Source organism: Notamacropus eugenii, chromosome 4, assembly GCF_028372415.1.
Source record: "Notamacropus eugenii isolate mMacEug1 chromosome 4, mMacEug1.pri_v2, whole genome shotgun sequence".
Lineage (NCBI taxonomy): Eukaryota > Metazoa > Chordata > Mammalia > Diprotodontia > Macropodidae > Notamacropus > Notamacropus eugenii.
Genome location: NC_092875.1, coordinates 441,361,589 through 441,383,362, shown reverse-complemented (window position 1 = coordinate 441,383,362; position 21,774 = coordinate 441,361,589). Strand labels below are relative to the sequence as shown.

At 40.7% G+C, this 21,774-nt stretch overlaps 1 protein-coding gene across 18 annotated transcripts in view; it reads left to right on the top strand.

The window, feature by feature from the left end:
* MAPK4 (mitogen-activated protein kinase 4) overlaps positions 1-10,668 on the top strand; it is a 222,044-nt gene extending 211,376 nt beyond the window's left edge. For 17 of the 18 annotated variants that reach the window (XM_072606051.1, XM_072606046.1, XM_072606050.1 and 14 more), the window contains 2 exons: positions 178-379; positions 7,913-10,668. In XM_072606051.1, coding sequence (XP_072462152.1) covers positions 178-379; positions 7,913-8,597 — 887 coding nt within the window. In that variant the 3' untranslated portion in view covers positions 8,598-10,668. The remainder of the gene's footprint in view (positions 1-177; positions 380-7,912) is intronic. The other variant, XM_072606053.1, reaches the window with a different exon arrangement.
* Positions 10,669-21,774: the final 11,106 nt, after the last annotated feature.

Genomic DNA, 21,774 nt, shown 5'->3' with positions numbered 1-21,774 from the left:
TTCCTACCATTTCCAGGCAAAGTCAGTTCTTAGTGAAGACTCATTCCAAATTCATCCTTGTCAGCCACTTCTCCTAAAGGAAAGTTCCATAGACCCTATATGTTCACAATCTTCTTTTCTAGCCTAGTAGGAAGCAATCGATGATTTCTATATCCTGCTCTTCTTTGCTTCCCATAGCTATTGATTTTCTGGAGAAGATCCTGACCTTCAACCCCATGGATCGATTAACGGCAGAGATGGGCCTGCAGCACCCCTATATGAGCCCATACTCATGCCCAGAGGATGAACCTACCTCCCAGCAGCCCTTCCGAATTGAGGATGAGATTGACGACATCTTGCTGATGGCGGCCAACCAGAGTCAGCTCTCCACCTGGGACAGGTGCAGTATTGTCAGCTTCCAATGCTGTTATCAAGAGCAACTGTCCTACCTGATTCTACACTCCCCTTCTACCCATCCACCTTACCTTCCCAACCTAACTCCAGGATGCTAGAGACCTTCCTTTTCATTGGTCGTACATCTCAGTAGCCTTTGGAAGGTGACCTTAAAACTGTACAGCCCAAGAATGTCTTTTCCCCAACCCTTAGCCAGGCTCTTTCTCTCTGCCTTTATCCCAGACTCTCACAATCACGTGAACAAAGTCCATGGTTTCTTCCTACTCTCCCCGTATGTGATTCCTTGCTATGAGCCAATGGACAGATGACCTTTCTCAAGGCTGAACTAAGTAGTCACTACCTACTTTCATTACCATCTTCTCCATCTGACTGTGCTAGGGTGAATGGACTGTCCAATAACATTCAACCAATATTTCTAGAGTATTTAGAGTAAAAAGAGCCCTGGACTAGGAGGTGAAAGCCCTGGTTCTGGTGCTGGCTCTGTCACTCACTAGCTGTGTGACCTTAAGCGAATTGATTAACCTCTCTGAGCTTCAGCTCTTTCTGTGTTGAATGAGGATCATATTATTTGCCCTGCCTACCTGATGGTAGGTGACAGATGTAGAAGCACTTTGAACCACACCAGTGTAAGCTCTTGTTTTTAAGGCACTGTACCACACACTTGGAGGATGTAAAGGGCCATGAGACATTTTCCTCCCCTACTTAGGAAGTCTACAGTCCAGTTGATAACTATACAAAGGAATAGTATAAAAAAATCGATCACCAACAAGTCTTTCCTGAACACCTCAAACATTCAGTTTTAGGCATTCTGGGGGACAGCGACAAGAATGAGACACAGCCCTTGCCCTCACGCAGTTGCCTGTGGTAGATGTTATGCACTTGTATGCAGGGGTGTGCTAGAGGCAACTGGGTCTGGATCTGAGAGCCAGTTGTTAAATTTTCAGCGTGAGCATTTTGTTAAGTCATTTTAAAATCACGTACAACTCTGTGACCCCATTTGGGATTTTCTTGGCAACGATACTGGTGTGGCTTGCCATTTCCTTTTCCAGCTCATTTTTACAGATGAGGAACTAAGGCAAACAAAGTTAAATTACTTGCCCAGGGCCACATGGTGTCCAAAGCCAGACTTGAACTCATGAAGATGAATGTTTCCACTGTACCACCTACCTAAGAACCTCAGAAATTGGTAAATGCTGGAAAACTGGGGTTTGATCTATTGTCTTGTTGATTGTCTAGACTTAAGAAAGTGATAAAGAAATGGTCAGTGATGCAGAGTAAATGTGAAAGTGTGCCGGGTGTAGCTGGCTGTTAAACATTTCCCAGCACATTCTTGTTTGCACACTCACGTCATATAAGTGATGCAAATGACCAGTGCTGGTATTAGGAGGAAGAACACGGTGGGCTGGGAGGGTCAGGAAAGAAAAGCAGGACTTGAGCTGGGTCTGGGTTTTGAAACATACATGGGGTGGAACTGGCAGAGAGAGAAAGGGGAAGGCTTTTCAAGGGAGGAACAATCTGCCCAGAGGTATTAATCTCTAAGGCAGGCCTCTCCCTCTGGTTTTGTGTGCCAGAAGGGCATGGGTGGTCGCACATGGCTTGAAATCAAGAGGCCTGAATTAAATCCTTGCTCAGATGCCTGCTAATTGGCATGACCCTGAGCAAGTCATCTCACCTTCTAAGTCCCAGGGGCTCATGGGGATAAAAAAAAAATCTATTACCTACATTGCAGGACTCTTGTAAAAAAAGTGTTTTGTAGACCCTAAAGCACTGTACAAACATAAGCTCATTTGAATTTGCCGCTCTAGTAAGCACAGGAAAGTCCTTTACTTTCAATTATGCATAGTTATCCACTTTAATTGAGTAACCTCCGGAGTTGCTCGTATTAAGAGGTAAAAGACCTAAGGATTAGCTTTGTTAAATGTTACCGTCCAGGGATCTAACAGAATGCATCAATGTTTAGTCTAATAAGCTAGACCACCGTGCTAATGCCACCAAGGCTGCCAGTCAAATCTGCTGTTGAGTCATTCAGCTAAGTTCTCTTCAACGACCACCAATGACACCCCAACTCTAGCCGATCACAGTACAAATTCATACTATTGGTCCCAAGGGGAACTGGAGGAGAGAGAGCAGGTGGCTTAGGCCAGAATCATCCCCACTCCTAGAGGAGCTCCCCAAGCTAGAGTCCTGCTATTATAATGGGTTTCATTTTTTCAGTATGATTTTCTAGATTACTTTTGACGATTCTCAGAATTGCCTTCTAATCTGATTCAAGATAAATCTATCCTTATAGTGGGTAGTGGGAAAGAACAAAGCTGTTACTTATTCAAAGAACTGGCTTTACCCACAGGTAAAGTAGTAAATTCTTAGTTATCTGAGGACCATTGCACAGGGGTGCAATGAGAAAGGGAAGGAGAGCATATCTTCAGTACTTTTCTCTAAGACTGATGACAGCTAGCTAAAAGCAAAATGGATACCTGGGAACAGAGCCCACTGTGCAATGAGACAAGAAAAGAACTTTAAAAAGATGAGAAGGTGCCAAATTTCTCCCAGGAACAATTGTTCCATGGAACAATCCTATTGATTAAAATAAATATAGCTTTAATAAGTATGAACTATTTTTTAATAAGTGATTTGTTTTCAGTTTTCAACAATCACTTTCATAAGTTTTAAATTTTCTCCTCCTTCCTCCCCAAGATGGCATGCAATCCTATATGGGTTCTATACAAGTATGAGCTATTGTGAATTTTTCCAAAATTGCTCAAGACTACTCAAGACTGTTATAGACTTGGAGACTTGACCTGCTAGTGGCTGCGGGAGAGAGGTGAAAATGGGTCTACTCACTCTCATGTTTGGTCGCCATGATGTAGCTCAGCTGCTTGCTCATAGCTGAGCTCAGAAAGAAAGATTCTGTAGCTTGTCTTTGGGGATCTGTACAGCTACCAATGGCATTGTCCACGTTACTGTTTCTCAATTTTTTCCTCCTACGTGTTAGATGTTAGAGACATTTGATCCATATGAGAAGAGTTAGTCTGGTAAAGGACACAATACAGACACCACCACCACCCAGTCTACAAGTAAAAGACCCAAATTCTAGATCTGATTCTCTGGCACTAACTTGCTGAGTGACCGTGAGCCAGTAACTTAACCTCTCTGAACTTCAATTTCTCCATCTGAAAAACCGCAATGAGAATAATATCTGTCTTCTCTACCCCTCTGATGAAAGCATAAAGGATTTCTTGATCATAATGGTGCTTTGATCTCTTCCAAGACCTTAAGGTGATCCTTAAACCTAGCCATCTGTTGTTTTTCCTCAATTGCCCATATGCCAAGAGCAGTAGGGGAGGTTATCAATGACCAGGACCAAATAGCTACAAAATTTAATTCATCTTTGTTACCTTCCTTCCACCTTTTTGTGCCCTACTCCTGCTGTCTATTCACTTGCTTGCCTAGTATGGTGCCCAGTACGCTCATGCTCCTCTCTTCATGACCAAATCCCTCTACTGCAACCTCTGCCTCTGCTTCCCTCTCATCAAGGGTCCATTGTTAGAAAAGAACATCTTTCTCCCTATTCTCCTAGTGAACTAGCTGCTCTAGTTAGCAGAACAGCTCTCATTCCGGTTATCTGATTAAAATCTATTCATGCTAAGGTGTACATGATTCATTGAGAGGACACTGCATGATGTTGAGTCCTAGATACAGTTCTGATATTAACGATGGGACTGTGGGCTTCACCTCCCTGGGTCTTAGTTTCTTTATATGTAAGACAGGGCCAGTACAGCTGATCAAATCATATAATGAATGTGAAAGTGTCTTATCAATCTTATAGTGCTGTATCAGTCCAAATAACAAATATGCTTTAATCAGTGTGGTGGAGTGGAATCAGCTCTGGAGGTAAAGGACCTGGGTTCAAATCTTGCCTCTGTTGCCCAACTCCTAGGTGACCTCCACCAAGTCACAGTATTCTTGGGTCTCAGTTTTTCATCCGAAAAATGAGGGAATTAGATCATATGATCTTTGTAAGCCCTGTCTATGGATCTTAATCTATGAGGCTTTAATCCTCTCTCTTGAATGGTTTCAGTGGTAAGAGAAGTTTGTTCCTTTCAGTTCATTTCTCATCCAATGTGGGAGAAAAAAGATTTTTGAGTTAAGAAACTTTCCTTAGACCCATTGGCTACTGTGGACTCCCAGTAAAGACACACACACACACACACACACACACACACACACACACACACTACCCATCAGAAAACAGGAGACAACTACTTGGCACATTGCTACTCATGCGTTGTCACCTCCTCTTTACTCTAGAGAAATCTCATCAGTTGTGACAGTGGTGTTTCTAAGGTTAAGCAAACTTGAGTCTCCAGGCACATAGTTTTTTCCTTAGTCATTCTTTTGTTCCAGACTCCTGGGTCTCCAAACTCTGTCCTTCAAAGTCTGAGGCTAGGAAAACTGTCCTGTTTTGACCTTGGTCTTGTGAGCTGAGGATAATAAAACTCCCATAGAAACCGCTATGTGATTTCCAATGAGAAATGGAAATGAGAGTCATGACATATGCCAGAATGAAATTGAGCCTTCTTGGGAAAAACTCCTGAGGTTGCCCAGCTGTGAAGGATAGTATGGGGTAGTGGAAGGCATACTAGATTAAGAGTCTGGAGACCTGGGTTTTAGTCCCAGCTCAGCCACTAACTAGCTACATGACCCTGAGTAAGTAATGTCACTTCTATGTCTCAGTTTCCTTATCTGTAAAATGATGGATTTGGATTTAATCATCTCTGGGGTGCCTTTTGTCCCTGTCATTTCTGATTTTATAAGTGTTTGTCTGCTAAATCCTGGGAGGGGAAAGGGTCAGGGACTTCTGGGGGCTGAGGAATTAAAAATAGAAGCAGACATACTCCACGAGGAAGTGAGGACAAGGGACCTAAATGGGCATCCTACTACATTTGGGGAACTGACAACTGGTTACATAAGAGAAAGACAATTAAATTGTCCTTCTGAATCATTTGACAGATCATGGGTAAAGGATAGGAGGCTTCCAAAGGAAGGCTGGGACAATCTCTCTTTGTTAAACAGATTATGTTTGGAGAGATATTTTGGTGTTGCTTTTGAAGCCCCTTCATGTGCATCAGAGCAGTTCTTCTGGGACTGAGTGATTCATAAATCATGTGGAAAGCTTAGATTAATTAAGAAACTCTGCCTCCAGCTGCACCCTGTTCTTCGCCTTCTAGTCAGTGACCTCCACAGCATTGACACATAGCTCTAAGACAGATTCTTAGAATCATACATCAATAAGTTAAAAGGTATTTACCAAGCACTTACTATGTGCCACGCACAATTCTAAGTGCTAGGTATATGAATACAAAATGCATGACTGTTCCTTCTCTCAAAGAACTTACACTCTTACATTCTTACAAAAGGGGCAAAGGGATGATTTGGTCAGGCAATTTATAGGGATGGTGAGTGGAGGCACAGGGCAATCAATTTAGGTGGCCTTTCCAGGGATCATATTGTTGGATTAATGTTTCCAGAGCCAGAGATGGAAAGAGGTGGGGGATGGAGGTGAGGAAGAAGATGGCTAGAGTATGGTATGGTGGGTCAGGGACTGGCTGGATATAGTGAATTCTCCCACCAGTTAGGAGGTGACCCAAAAGTGAGTGCTGGAGAACCAGCAGCTTCTGGACTTCTGGAAGGTTCATTAGAGATAATCTAGTCCAAGCCTCCCATTTTACAAATTAAGAAACTGACTTTCAGTTCAGAAGAGTAGTGCCCCCAGCAAATGGAAGAACCTAGACTAGACCCCCACCCCTATCCCCTGATTTCACTCCAGGCTGTTTCTTCCATGCTTTTGTGAGTCTTCAGGGCTGGCCTCAGACAAAATAATTAAGTCCATGAAGTTTGCCTACTCCACACCCTCTTGCTAAACTCTCTCCCCTACATATATCTTCACATGCCTGGAATATACTCCCTCCTTATCTCTACCTCTAAGAATCCCAGCACCTAGGACAGAGCTTGGTATGAGTAATTGCTTTATAAATGTATGTTAAATTGCATTCTTTAATGACTCAGCTCAGATGCCACCACTTCCATGAAGATCTCTCAATTTAGTGCTCTCTTCTGCAATTCACTTCGTATTGTACTTATTTGTGTGCATAGTGTACCCCAATCCCTCCAGTAAAATGTAAACTCCTTGAGGGCAGGAACATTATTTTGTTTTATTCCTCAACCCCTAGCAGTGAGTCTTCCACCTAGTAGGTATTAAATAAATATTGATTGATTTGTGGCACCCCTCTTCCATTCCAGTACCCTTTCTCCCCTTTCAGTACCATTTAGGTTCCTTGGACTCTCCTGTTGCTCCGTCTTTTATGTCTCTAAGAAACTCCTGCCTTCTATGGGACTTGGATTAAATGTATTGCCTGGTATATTTTTAAAGAGGTTCCCTGGTTGGGAACACTGCTTAACCCAAAGGAAATGCTGGCTAATGGTGGGGGAGAGGAAATACGGCGGCATTCCCAGTGTCTCTCATCACCTCACAAATAGAAATAGCATGTTCCACCTGTCCTTATATATTTTTGAGACATATTCCCTTTCCTGTTCACTTACTGGCCATCTCCATTATACTCCTCCAAGGAGTGTGTATACAGCAGGAATTCAGTTGGTGCTGTCTCCCTGGTCCTTCCTCCCAGTCAGCAGTCCCATCTTTCCTGGACTTTAAAGAAACCATGAAAACTTCTAGGGACCTAAGATCCTTCAGCATCTCTCAAAAGATGTCTGTAAGCAATCAGAAAAGACGTATCTGTTCTGTGCTCAGCTGTATACTAGGTATGGGGTGTGTGTGTGTGTGTGTGTGTGTGTGTGTGTGTGTGTGTGTGTGTGTGTGTGTGTGTGTGTGTGTGTTGGGAATGCAGAGTAGGGAGGGGACTTCAACTCAGCCTCTGGGGCAGGGCATATGCAAGGTGGGAAAAGGAAACTATGCTCTGGACTAGAAGTCAGGAGACCCATGTTGTGGTCCTGGTTGTGTCACTAGCTATTTATGTGACTTGAGTATGGCACATTGAGAAGCAGCAGGACATAATGGCCTGAATGTTAGACCTAGATTCCAAAAGATCTGAGTTCATATCCTGCCTTAGATGCTTACAGGACCCTTAGCAAATTACTTCAGTTCTCCTGGGCCTCAGTTTCCTCATCTGTAAAATAGGTGGTTGAACTTGATGACCTATAAGGTCCCTTCCAACTCTATGAGTCTATGAACATTCCTCTCTTTGGGCCTGTTTCCCTATCTATAAAATGAAAGGAGTTGTGTCCTTTCTGGCTCCAGCATCTGTGATTTTGATTTTGGAAGACATTATCAAAGAATCACACAAAGTGGTATGTGTATGAATAAATGTTTAATGGTATAGTGTAGATGGCCCCTAAAGGAGTTAAGAGGGAGAGCTCAGCAACACTCAATGGCAATTTTTTCTCTAGCAACAATCCCACCTGACCCTCACCTTCTTGGTTCATTCTCTTTGTCTTCTCTTAGGTATCAAGTCAGTCTGTCCTCTGATCTGGAATGGAGGCAGGACAGATACCTTGAAACAAGTGAGGTGCAGCGCGACCCCCGTGCAGGCTCTGAGTCAATAGTGGAAGAGGTCCAGGTAGATCCACGAAAATACTCCCAGAGTAGCTCAGAACGATTCCTGGAGCAGTCTCACTCATCTATGGACCGGGTGTTTGACTCTGACTGCGGGCGGTCCTGTGACTACAAGGTGGGATCACCATCCTACCTGGATAAGTTACTGTGGAGGGACAACAAGCCCCATCACTACTCTGAGCCGAAGCTCATCTTAGACCTGTCCCATTGGAAGAAGACAGCCATTGCTCCAGCCACTGAGCTCTCCCTAGAGGAGGAGCCATCCAATCTCTTCCTAGAGATTGCACAATGGGTGAAGAGCACACAGAGTGGCCTTGAGTGCCCCAGTCCACTCCCAGAGATCCAGGAGCGGAGCCTACCCTCCTCACCCCAGCACCGCAAGGACCCCAAGGAGGGGAACCATGGGGCCGACCCCCAATTTGACTTGGATGTCTTCATTTCCAGGGCCCTGAAACTCTGCACCAAGCCTGAGGACCTGCCTGACAACAAACTAGGCGAAATCAATGGGGCATGTATCTCAGAGCACCCCAATGACATCGTACAGACTGAACCCTATCCAAAGGAGAGGTGGTGAAACTGAGGGGTTTGCTATTCATGAACTTCACCTTCTCCTCAGCTGGCTGGGCCACAACCCTGTGGCATTGCAGACCCAGGCCAAAGGGAAAAAATAGGCCACCCTTGTTTCTGGTATGTCAGTCCTTCGCAACAGAGGGTGGGCAGCCCACTTCATACTTTTTAATCAAAGACAAACAGCCCCCAGCCTCCTTTCTGATGCCTTAGGGTTCACAGGACCCTTAAGGGAATCAGGAAACACAGGTGAAATATTGAATCTATTAAACTGCCTTAATGATTGCGCCTTTTAACCTCTGGAATCTGATTGAATATAAGTCTAGGGTAATAAGCCTTTTGTACAGAACACTGGGCTAGTCAGTGCATATGAACACATTCTTGGGGGTGAGGGCTTTGAGGGAAGGAAGATGGGAGGGAGGAAAGAGAAGGGCCTTTGTAGCCATGGGAAGAAGGAAGTCTCCCAAAGAGGAGCAGACCCTGCCTGGGACTAAGGGATGCAGTCCACAAACTCAAAGAATATCAGAGCCCAAAGAGACATTTGAAATTATCTAGTACAGTCCCCTCCTTTGACAGATGAGGAAACTGAAGTCCAGAGATGGAAGGTGACTTCCCAAGGGACTTAAGGTTAGTGGCAGAGCAGTGGTAGGACTCAGGCTTCCTGACTCCCAGACTTGCCCTTCATGCCATCTTCTTTGCCATGAAAATGCTTTCTCTTCAGAATCTAAGGGAAACCAAAGTCCAAGAGATTTCTTCCTCCATGGATCAGAAGTTGGAGGTCTCTCCTTAAAAAGCAAGAACTGTCACATCCTACAGTTCTTCTAATACACAGGTGTTTTCATTTGCCATCTTGGACCAGATATGAAGCCTCCTGGGCTTCAGACCCAGACAGCCTGGAGGTCACTGGGTTAATAAAAACAACAGCAACTCAATCTCCTGACCTCTATTTCCTCTCAATGAGAAGTGGCTCGTTTAGTGTTGAAATAGTCCACAAGACAGGGAACCAGGTTGGGGTGTGATGTGAGCAATAGGACGGTCAAAAAGCCTCTTGCCCCACCCCTAAGTCTCTCTCCCTCTGGCCCATACTGGGCCTCATACTCCACTGTAATAGTTATTCCTTTGGTTTGAAGACTTCCTTTTTAAAATGCAAACTTGTTACTGAGAAAGATAACACAGTAAGCCATTATCATCCATTAACACCTCAGCCTGAATTAGTGCATGGGACTAGATGAGCAGAGGGCAAGATCTTGAACGGTGTAAGATGCAAGGGAAGCAACTCTCCTGATAGTGGGTCAGGAGAGGTATGAAGCATGGGGGCACTGCCCAGAAGGGACAACACAGTTGGGACCCTTGGCATCCAGGTGACATTGGACAAAGAGACAACTGTCACCTTCACAATTTTGCTGGTACAATTTGTGTACCAGGTACCTTCTACCTATATACGTACATGTGTAAGAGATCACACACATACACACACACCCTATTGGTGTATGGGTTTGTGTCAGATCTTGTGATCCTAAGAAGATACAGGTTCTTGCCTTACCTTAGCCCTCAAACTGCCCCCCATCCACAGACTCTAGGGGCAGTCCTGTTGTCTAATCAGCTAAGCTGGCAGTTGGCATTCCAGTCTCTTCCCCCACTACTGGAAACTTTCAAGGGAAAGTTAGAAAGCATATAAACAGATGATTAAACCCTAGGATTTGAAAGTAGCCTTGGGGTTCACCTATACCTCTGAGCACCTTAAATGATTAACCTGCTAATGATCATTTGTACATGGGAACAAACAATACATTTTAGGCTTATATTTTAAAGAAATGAGTTATTCAAACTGACCAAAACTTTTTTAATGGAGAATGTGTAAATAGAAACTGTTCAAGAAAAGACTATCTATCCACCCCTCACTGTGTCATCTTGTCCTGTGTGGGGGAGAAAAAGGTAGGAGGAAATCACTGGTTTTTGGTAAAGGAAGAAGCTGCTGTTCTTGACCCTGCGGTTTGTATATCATTGTTGTACCAGAGTAATTGTTACTACCCATGTTAAAAAAAATCTATTAAATTTTATTAAACATGATGAAGAGACGTGTTTGCCAATAATCTGAACCATAACTAGACAGAACTCACAGGTCTTGGTCCCTACTCCATAAAAGATGGCAGCTACAAGTGGAGACAAATATCCACAGAGATTTAATGCCAGGAAGATGGTAGCAAAATGAATTCATTCTTCTAGAGTTTTCATACTATTGATCTCAAGTCAGGGTTGCTTGTGGGAACCGTCAAATTCATAAGTAGACATTTTTGTGCCTGTGGCAAGTGGCATGAAACATATATTCATTTCATTTTGGAGGTGAGGCAATATTGGCAAAGACCTCAAGACCATTGCTAGGCTTGGGAAATCCCCTAGGGCAGAGACCACCAGTGGATTACAGATAAGAATGGGTTGGAAAATGAGAACACATTTGGGATCCAAAAATCACGGATAGAAAATAGAAATCTACAGCTTCCCATTTTAATGAATTTTTCTTGCTAGTTAGGGAATAAATCCAGTTGTCTCTATGGTATTGATGATCTGAGAGTACCATCAGGGCCTCCTCTAAATTCATTGCCCTTCAACAAAGTTCCAGTCTTCTTGCCCAAACTTCAGCTCTGGAAATTGTAACAAACATTTCATGTAGGGAGAGAAGAAGATTATACCCTGCCCAAGTTTACAACAATGTCTGACTGACTGAGCTGTCAATCAAGCATCAGACTCACAAGAGATAGTATTAACTAGCCAAATGCCAACTTAGCATTGTTATCATGCCAATCCTAGAGGATGCTGGATATGTTTCCTTTCACCCATACTGTGGTAACGTAACACAAGGAAGAAGTCTTGGGCAACCATCTGAGTATGTAAGGGATTTACTCCTCCACTGGAGACAAGACTGTAAATCCTCACACTTCTTCTCAGTGACTTCCTTCCCACGTGAGAAGCAATTGGAGGGGAGGAAGGGGAAAGACTCTACTTACAGCCCGGGTGTCCCCAATGAGCAATGACCCAGCATGACTACAGCCCTTACTTAAGGCATACTTTTGCCCTCAAGCTTCTTGAACAGGGTTGGTCCTGTAGGAAAATCACCCCATACACACATATGCATCCCTGCACCCCCAAAAAACCACCTTCCCCACTCCAAGGCTGACAACCTGAAACTACTTGAGAGTTAAGGAATTGTTCATATATTTCCTCTGTACTGGGAAGAGTAGCAGACTAAACCAGATTAAATCAAACAAGACAACCAAGAAACTTATTATATACATACCAATGTCCTAGACCCTGGGAAAGATATGAAGTTTATACAATACAGGGTCCTTGCCCTGATAGAATTAATAATCCAGTATGTAGTGGGAGGTATAAGGTATCTCTACAGATCACTGTGATATAACACATAATAAATGTATTTGATTTTTTGAAGTGCTATTTGAGATCTGAGAAAAAAGGTAGGCCTCACCAGGGAGATCAGGGAAGGCTTCCTGATAGAGGATGCATTTGAGTTGTTTTGAAGAATGAGTCAAAAGACAAAATTGAGAGGGAAGAGAGCATTAAAGGCACAGGAAGCAAAGAGAACAAAGCGGCAGAGGGATGATTTAGGGTCTGATCAGGAGGCAAATGAAATTCTCAAAATGAAATCACGTCCCACATCCCCCATGGCGAGAGAAGTTATGGGGACCTGCAGAGATTTCTGGGACTTTGAGCATTTATTTGTCTCCTAATCCAAGGAAATGTCATCGATTTTTGGAACTGGAAAAGGCTCAGGAAATAGAAGTTGATATCTTTAAGGCATGGTGCATGCATACAGCCATTACTTTTGCTAACTAGTATGATGGAAATACTGGTTAGACTTATGTGTCTCAATATGTGTCATCAAGCTTATCACCAACTTGATTCTTAAAGCCTTAGATAAGCCTTTTTTCATGCTAGACTCAAGGTTTCCTCTCTGTGAGACCATGTGGCTCCTTCTGACATGGTTATCTGGCAAGTCTCCATTGTCAACCAATCAGTATTGCCTTAGATGACTTGGTCAAGTATCAGGTATAGGGATTGCAGAAGCCAGCTCTAGTTGGTTCCTAGGAGCAAGTTGATGGCTGGTACCTCCAGCAGGATTTTTATACTTTTTGCTATGGTTATTGCTAAATCGTTTTCCACATAATTTGATTGAACTACTGATAAAGCTGTTTATAATGGTTTTCTATTGGTAGTCTGCCTAATCAGAGGGTCTATATGTTTATTACTTCTTTAAGAACACACACACATGTTTATTATATCATATCACCCAAGTGGAAGGCAGCTAGATGACACAGTGAATAGAGCACCAGGCCTAAAGTCAGGAAGACCTGAGTTCAAATCAGACTTCAGACATGTACTAGCTGTGTGACCCTGGGCAAGTCCCTTAACCCTATTTGATTCAGTTTCATTATCTGTAAAATGAGTTGGAGAAGAAAATGACAAACTGCTCCAGTATTTTTGCCAAGACCCCAAATGGGATCATGAAGATACAACTGAAACAACTGAACCACAACAAACCACCCAAGAGTTCATCTTTTTTTTTTAAAACAGCTTTTAGAAAAACAACCTACCCAAAACAAAATCAATCACAAAATGGAGGGTTGAAACAAAATGGAGTTAGTTATTCTAACCTAACTAACTTGTTTTCTTATTAAGGTACTAAAACTTATTCTCACAACATCTTAAAAGCCCTGTCTTATCAACTAGAAGTAAAATTTTCCCTGGATGAGATGGGAGAAGCACAGAAAGGAAGGGAAAGTGAGGACTGGACCAAGCACTTCTCTTTCCCCTAAGCCAAGATACTTCTGGGCTTAACATTATCTACTTGTGTGACCCAGGGTCACGTAGCCAGTATTTGTCACAGGTGAGACTTGAAACCCGGTCTTCCTGATTCTGAGGCCAACTCAATACAGCAGAGGTGTCAGACATGTGGCCCATGTAGCCCACAACACTCCCCAGTGTGGCCAGAACCAGATTCAAATGTAACTGAGAAATATTTACCAAAATAAATAAAAATGTAATAAAACATTGATAATACTACATTTTAAAACCAAATCCATATGCAGCCTACAAGGATCCTTATGTTCAGTGTAGAGGCCCACTTTCTATTTGGATTTGACCAATTACCTTATTCCACACTAGAAAAGCAAGGTCGAAACAGGAAGTAAGGATGCATAAAACCAGCAAGTAAAGCATATGAAAGAACCCTGGGAAACTTCCGAATCATGTTAGGGACCGCAGTTCTCCCCTTGGTCACCTTCCTCATTATATGGGAATATAGTCACAAAGTTTATAAGTTTCAGGGCCAATATTAGGACTCACGTCTCTTGGAACCAAGTCCAACGCCCTTTCCACTGAATTGTGCTTCCCCTCAATTAGAAATAGACTAAGGGCACTGAATGCCATTTTTAGAGGTCACCCGCAGTTACTAGTTGTAGCTTTGACTTATAAGATCACCGACCTAGATAGGCTACTTACTCTTCCCCAATATTTGAATAGTAGGGAATTTGCTTTGAGATGTATATGTGGGGATTTTTTTTCTGTTAGTAGAGATGGATTTTCACATTTCCTTGTTGTTTCATCGTTCAGTCATGTCTAACTCTTCATGACCCCCTGGACTATAGCAACTCCAGGCCATCTATCCTCCAACGTTCGTCCAGTTTCATATTTGTTGTTTCCATGACACTATCCATCCACCTCATCCTCTGTGATCCTCTCTTTTTGTCTTCAATCTTTCCCAACATCAGGGTCTTTTCCAATGAGTTCCATCTTCTCATTATGTATTTAAGCTTCAGCTTTAGTATTTGACCTTCCAGTGAATAATCTGAATTAATTTCTTTAAGTATTGACTGATTTGATCTTCATGTTTTCTGCGGTACACCACAATTCAAAAGCATCCCAGTCCTTCATATGACTCGTGATACAAACATGTAAAATAAGTGAATGGAAGTGGGAACATTTTGTGAACATAGAACAAAATAAATCTAACTGATCCCCCTGGTCAGTAATTGACCCACAGTTTTAGCCTTCTTAACATTGTCTTACAAAGTACTTGGCAAACCAACTGGGAAGATCAACTTCCATTGATAGGAATTAAATCCATTCCCAAATGGAGATCAGTAAGAACAAAGTTATTTGTGTCCAGCACCGTAAGCCAGAATGATCTCTGTGTAATCCTCTGCTCCACAACTGACCCAAGACGCAGGTGTCCAGCAGGCGGGCCCTATGGATGATAAAGTAGGAACTCATAAATATAAACAATTCACAGAGGCCATGAACTCATCATTTTAGCCAGCTGCCTAAATACCTCTTCCAAATGCTTTACTAGAACCTTCTAACACAAATCACAAAGGAAAGAACTCAAGAATACAGTTTAAGCTAGCTAGGTACTGCAGTGGATAGAGCACTTGGCATGGAGTTAGAAAGATCTGAGTTCAAATCCAGCTTCAGACACTTGTTAGCTATGATACCCCATGTGACCACTTAACCTCTGCTGGCCAGCTTTCCTCATTTGCAAAAATGGGGATAACAATAGCACACACACACCCCACTCAGGGTGATTGTGAGGGTCAAACAAGACAGTATTTATAAGCACTTTGCAATCTTAAAGTGCTATGTAAATGCTGGGATGCATTTCTTTCTCACCTCTACATCTTAGATCCCTTGATTCCTTCAAAGTTCTGTTGAAGCAACCCCTTTTGCAAAGACTCTTTCCTTTTGCCCAAAGCTATTAATACTCTTACCCCACAAAGTTTATCTTGAATTTGTGTTGTGTTTTTTAAAAAATTATAGATCCATGTCCTAGCCTTATCCCCATATTTTATATTTGATTGTTTATATACATTTCATCTTCCCCCAATAGAATGGAAGTTCTTTGGGGGCAAGAATTATTTCATCTTTGTCTTTGTATATCTAACATTGTGTCTGGCAAAAAGTAGACATGTGATAAATATTTATCAAGTTCATCTGGCCTTTCAAGAGGAAGGTGATGCAGACTGAACCAAGGGCTAGGGCCTAGGTCTATTCAGATCCTATCTGATTGAGGCCCTCAACAGATACTTGTCCAAGAGCAGAGTCTGCTCTGTTAGCCAGATGGTTCCATTTCCCTCCTGCAGTATGAAACACCCATTCTGGTTGGGGTATAGAGTCCAACAGGTATCACAATCATCAAGTAGATCTTTAACAAGGCTACACTCGAAGTTATTCTGAAACCTAAGATCTTGTTCAATCATTTCTCAATCGTGTCTAACTCTACATGGCCCCTTTTGGAGTTTTCTTAGCAAAGACGCTAGAGGGGTTTGCTGCTTCCTTCTCCAGTTCATTTTACACATGAGGAAATTGAGGCAAACAGAGTCAAGTGACTTACCCAGGGTCACACAGCTAGTAAATGTCTGAAGTTGGATTTGAACTCATGAAGATGAGTCATCCCAATTCCAAACCTAGTCTTCTGTCCATTATGCCACATAGCTGCCTAAAATCTAACATAGGATTGTCTGAAGTAACAGAGAAGGTGAGAGTTGTGTATTTGGAACATTTGAGAGGCTACAATGTTGAGGACCCTGCATCCATACACCTCCCTCACCATATGCTACAGAGCATCAGTGCTGCTAGCTCCCTTTGACCTGCTGCCTGAATTCAATGGATACTATTCTGCAAGAGTCACCTACCCCTCTATGACAGCCTTGTCCTAGACCTCCTCCGGTAAGCAAGAGAAAGAGAACAACACATTCTTAACACCTCCCTGAATGGCACAGAACAGAAGCTGTTGGTATCTACCATTAAAAGGCTCTACTCTGCGGCAAAGTTCCAGGCGTGCCTACCTGCTGTCCAATATGATTCCCTACATAAACATATTTTGATTCTACCTCAACTCTCTCTAGTAACAATAATCTATATTGTCAGATAATTTATATCTCTCCTCCCTCTCTCAGCCCCATTTCATCAAAAGGTCATCTATAACCTCTTACAGTTATTGAATGGAAATAGAAAAGAATACATACAAATCTTTCTTGTTCATGGAATCTTTGCAAAAACTGATCCTGTCTTAGGACATAAAAACCCCATCAACAAATGTAGAAAAGAAGAATTATCATATACATATCCTTTATTAACCACAATACATTAAAAGTTATATTAAAGAAGGGGGCATATGAAAAAAATTAAAAAGTTACTGGAAACTAAATGACAATCCTAAAGAACTAATGAATCAAATAACAAATCATAGAAAAAATACGAAATTTCATTAAAGATAATGACAACAATAACATATCAAAAATCTTGGAATGAAGAAAAATAGTCACTAGGGGAAAATGTATATCACTAAATATTTTTATTGACCCAAAAAAGAAAAATAACAATTAATTAGGAATGCAACTAAAAATACTAGGAAACCAAGATATTAAAAAATCACAATTAAACACCCAAATAGAAATACTAAAAACCAAAGAATAAATTAAAATTGAAATATGAAGTTGGTGTTAAAAAACAAAGAATAAACAAACAAAACAGATAAAAAATCAGCTAATTTGGTTAGAAAGAAGAAAGCAAAATTGTTAATATCAAAAATGAAAAAGGAGAACTTACAACCAATGAAGAAATAAAAGATATTATTAGAAACTATTTTTCCTAATTACATGACAAATAAACAATAATTTAAATGAAATGAATGAATATTTACAAAAATATAAAATACTCAGATTAATAGAGGAAGAAACAGAGAGTTTAAACAACCCAATTTTAGAGGAAGAAGTTGAACAAGTCACAAAGTGAACTTCCAAAGAAAAACCACAGGATTTGGATTAATTTTGATGGATTCACAAATGAATTCTATCACACATTCAAAGAACAATTAATTAAGATGTCCCATAAACATTTGAAAAAATTGCAAAAGAGAGATCTTACCAAATTTCTTTTATGATTCAGATGTGATCTTGGTAAATAAACCAGAAAAAGAAAACTATAGTTCAATTTCTCTAATGAACACAGATACATTCTAAATAAAATATTTTTAAAAGGTTGAAATAATATACTACAATATTATTATATTATACACTAAATTAGGTTGGATTTATACCAGGAATCTAAGGTTTATTTAATTTTGGGAAAACTACAAACTTAACCATGTTAATAACAAAATCAACAAAAATCATATGATTTTGTCAATCAATTCAAGAGGTGAAAGCTTTTCACAAAATACAGTACCAATTTCTGCAGGAAAAAACACACTAGAAATAGTGAATCAAGAATAAATAGACCTTTCCTTAAAATGATAAAGAACATTTCTACAACCAAGAGAGGCATAATATATAATGAAGATAAACTAGAATCCTTTCCAATAAAATCAAAGGTGAAACAAAGATGTCCATTGTTACCACTTCTTTCTGACATAGTACAAGAAATGTTGGCCATGGCAATAAGATAAAAAATATTGAGGGAATAAACAAAACTAAAGAAGAAACAAAATTCTCACTTTTAGCAATTGATATCATGGTGCACTTAAAGAACTGTAAAGATTCACTAAAAATTGATAACCATTAAATTTACAGGGTTTTTAAAAAAATACACCCCAATTATTAGAATTTTTATGTCAGGAAAAGGAACAGACAAAATGAGAAATTACATGTAAAATTGCTACAGAATGTATAAAATACTTGAGAGTCTGTCTGTCAAGAAGAACTATATAAATGTAGACCTAAAGATTGGAAAAACATTTTTACTCATGGGTAGGACAAGTCAATACTTTAAAAAAAAAAAAGATAATATTACCTAAATTAATTTAATTATCCAATGCCACACCAAACTTTACAGCATCAGAAAAAGCAACAAACAAAATTCATATGGAAGCAAAAAAAGTTAATAATCTCAAAGAAGATATCAGAGAAATAGGAAAAGATCCTCTCCATGTTGTTTCAAAGTTTTATGTGATTTTGAGCTGTTAAATTTTAAAAATGCATTAAGATTTTTGGAATACCTAATGTATACAAAAATATTTACAGTTATTCATTTTGTGGTGGCAATAAAACCTGTAAACTAAAGGATTGATAATCAATTGAAGAACATATAATAGAATACTATTAAGCTGTGAGAAGTGAGGGAATAGGTTATTCCAAAGAGACATAGAAAGACTTGTATCAACTGATGCAAAGTGAAGTAAGCAAAACTAGGAAAACAATTTATACAGTAACAACACTATAGACAAACAACTATGGGACAATTTGAAAGCTATAAGAACTATGATCAATGCAATGACCATTCAAGATTCCAGAGAACTGATGATGAAATATTCTATGTCAGAAATGTGATAGATTCAGAATAAGACCCACTTGTGCATGTATGCACATGTATACACTTTCCCTTATTGGCTGTATACAATGCACATATATATATGTGTGTGTGTGTGTGTGTGTATGCATATACACAGATACATACACACACATATGTATACATGAATGATTTGTATACAGCCAATGAGGGAACTGGTTTTGTTTGCATATTAGTTGCAAGGAATTTGTTTTTCTTTTCTACTTTTTCCCCTGATGGGATGGAAGCTAAGAGGGAGATAAAATAGGTTTCTTTTAAGACAAATTTTTTAATAGAGAGGTTGAGGGGTGCTACAGATATGGAATGTTGTATGTATTTTCAGATGAGGTGACAGTGTTATTAGTTTTTCTTGATTGTTTTGTTACAAGAGAGTAGGAGGGTTATATGTAAATGTTTGTAATGTAAGGATAAAACACATCAATAAAACTTTTTCAAAAGCCATCTTACACTGTGACTCTACTTCATCACCTCTCATTCCCTTCAAAAAACTGTAACGTTCTGGCTTTTGAACTCAACTAGAGTCACGACCAGAAATATCCCAAATACCTCCAGAGAACATGGTTCTGCTATATTCTATCTGTGTGATTTTGAGTATCTCTGGGTCTCAGTTTCCTCCTCTGTAAAAGCAGGAGGTTGGACTAAGTGGTCACTAGCTTGTGAATGTTTTAATCCCCCTCTACCCTATATTAAAATCTATAGTGTCTTTGGAACACACTGCTAAAGATGGTGTCACACCAGCTCCACCTATCTGAAAGTTTAATGTGCATGTCATCCGCAGATACTCTGCTTCTTCCAAACCTCACACCATCATCCCCTAAACATTTCCAGTGCTCTTGGCCTCTCTGCCTTTGCTCATGCTATCTATCCTCTACATCTGGAATTGCACCACCACCACCACCTCAAGGCCAATCTTTCTGTTGTTCTTGAAGACTTAGCTCAAATTCTACCTCCTTTAAGAAGCAGTCCCTGATCCCCTCACAGTCAGGAATAATCCTCCCACCTTTAAAGCTCAAATAGCACTTAATTTCGACCTCCTGATGCACTTAGACATCATTTGTATTGAAGCTACTGTGGATATCACCACCCTGTCCCCTCTCCCTCTCAGTAGAAGACCTTGTTACCTCTTTCAAGGAGGAAAGAGAGGACTTCCTCCTGAGTTTCTTCTTTTCTTTACACTATGCCATAAATTCCCCATTCCTCTTCTCTCTTCATTAGCTCATTTTAGAAGGGGTGACCCTAATAATCCCCAAAAGGTCAATCCTTCTACTTGTGCCCTTCTGTCTTCTCCGAGAGTTTGCCTCTGATCATCTCCCCTCTCTCTATCAACTATAATTTTTCCTGATCTACTGTTCCCTGCTGCCTACAAAATATCTCCCATCCTTTAAAAGCCTTCATTTTAGACTCTGTCATCCCAACAAGCTAGATCTTTATTTCTCTTTAACAGCCAAACTCATAGGGGAAAAAAGGGCCTTACCTATTATCTCCACTTCCACACCTCCCATTTACTTCTCATCTTTTTGCAATCTGGCTTCCAACCACCACTTGATTTAAATTGATGTTTCAAGATCCAGCCCAGGTGCTACTTCCCAAACAAGCCTTTGGTGTTAGTGTCCTCTCTCTCTTTGAGCCATCTTATTTTTACTTAAATCTTTACATGACAGTGGTGCAATGGATGGAATACTGCACCTGAAAACTCGTCTCTTTGAGTTCAAATATTTACTAGCTGTGTGACCCTGGGCAAATCACTTAAATCTGCCTCAGTTTCCTCATCTATAAAATGAGCTGGAGAAGGAAATGGCAAGTCACTCTAGTATCTTTGCCAAGAAAATCTCAAATAGGGTCACAATGAGTGAGACACAACTGAAAATGCCTAAGCATTACTTGTCATTTTCTCCAGTAAGTTATCTTATTTGTAGCACCTATCCTGTGTTGTCATACATATACATACTTATTAACCTCAGTTAAATGAATCTCCTTACTAAACCATTAGACATAAAAGTTATTTCCCTTTTTCTGGACCTCAGTTTCCCCAACTGTAAAACAGGAGGAATAATACTTATATAATTTATTTCTTCCTCAGGGTGGATGTGAAGATCAAAGGAGATACTAAATATAAGGTAAATTCATAACCATAAATTGCTTTAGCAATATGAATGGTTGTCACCATTAATATGCAGATCATCACCTTTTTCAGTCCCAGCCCCTTTGTTAGTGATATCTTCTCAGCAGCCATTGTTGCTTTGTTGCTAACATTTCAAAGATGAAACAGCTCTCCATCTGTCTTTCCCTACAGTGAGGCTTCAGTAAGAACTAAGCCAAACAGTGTAATATCTAAATGCAATTCTAAAGTGGGATCTCAATTTAACGTCTTATTTAACATTACAATACAGTTGTGGCAATGAAGTTTTGTTCTGTGAGGTCCTATCGCCACTCCACTCTACATCTACTGCTTCACCTGGTTTCAAATCCACAGAATGAGATGCCCCTCCCAGATTAAGGTCCTCTCCTCTAATGTCACCCCATGTGGCTAACTCCACCCTTGATGGACACTAACTCCCTCAGCCTTTTCTCCCATTTGACTGGAGGGTGGGGTACCAAACTCCTCTCAATGCCTTCCTTTATAGAGGACAGAAAAGGGCTTTCTGTCTCCATTCTACATCTGCTGCTGTTTGGTTTTTAACTCCACTGAACAATCTATCCTCTGTTCTTCTCCCCATTCCCTACCCCAGGCCTTGGTGTGTTTTTCTCCCATTAGATTGTAAACTCTTTGAAGGCAGGGACTGTCTTTCTTTTTATTAATTGTATCCCCAGCATTTAACATAGTG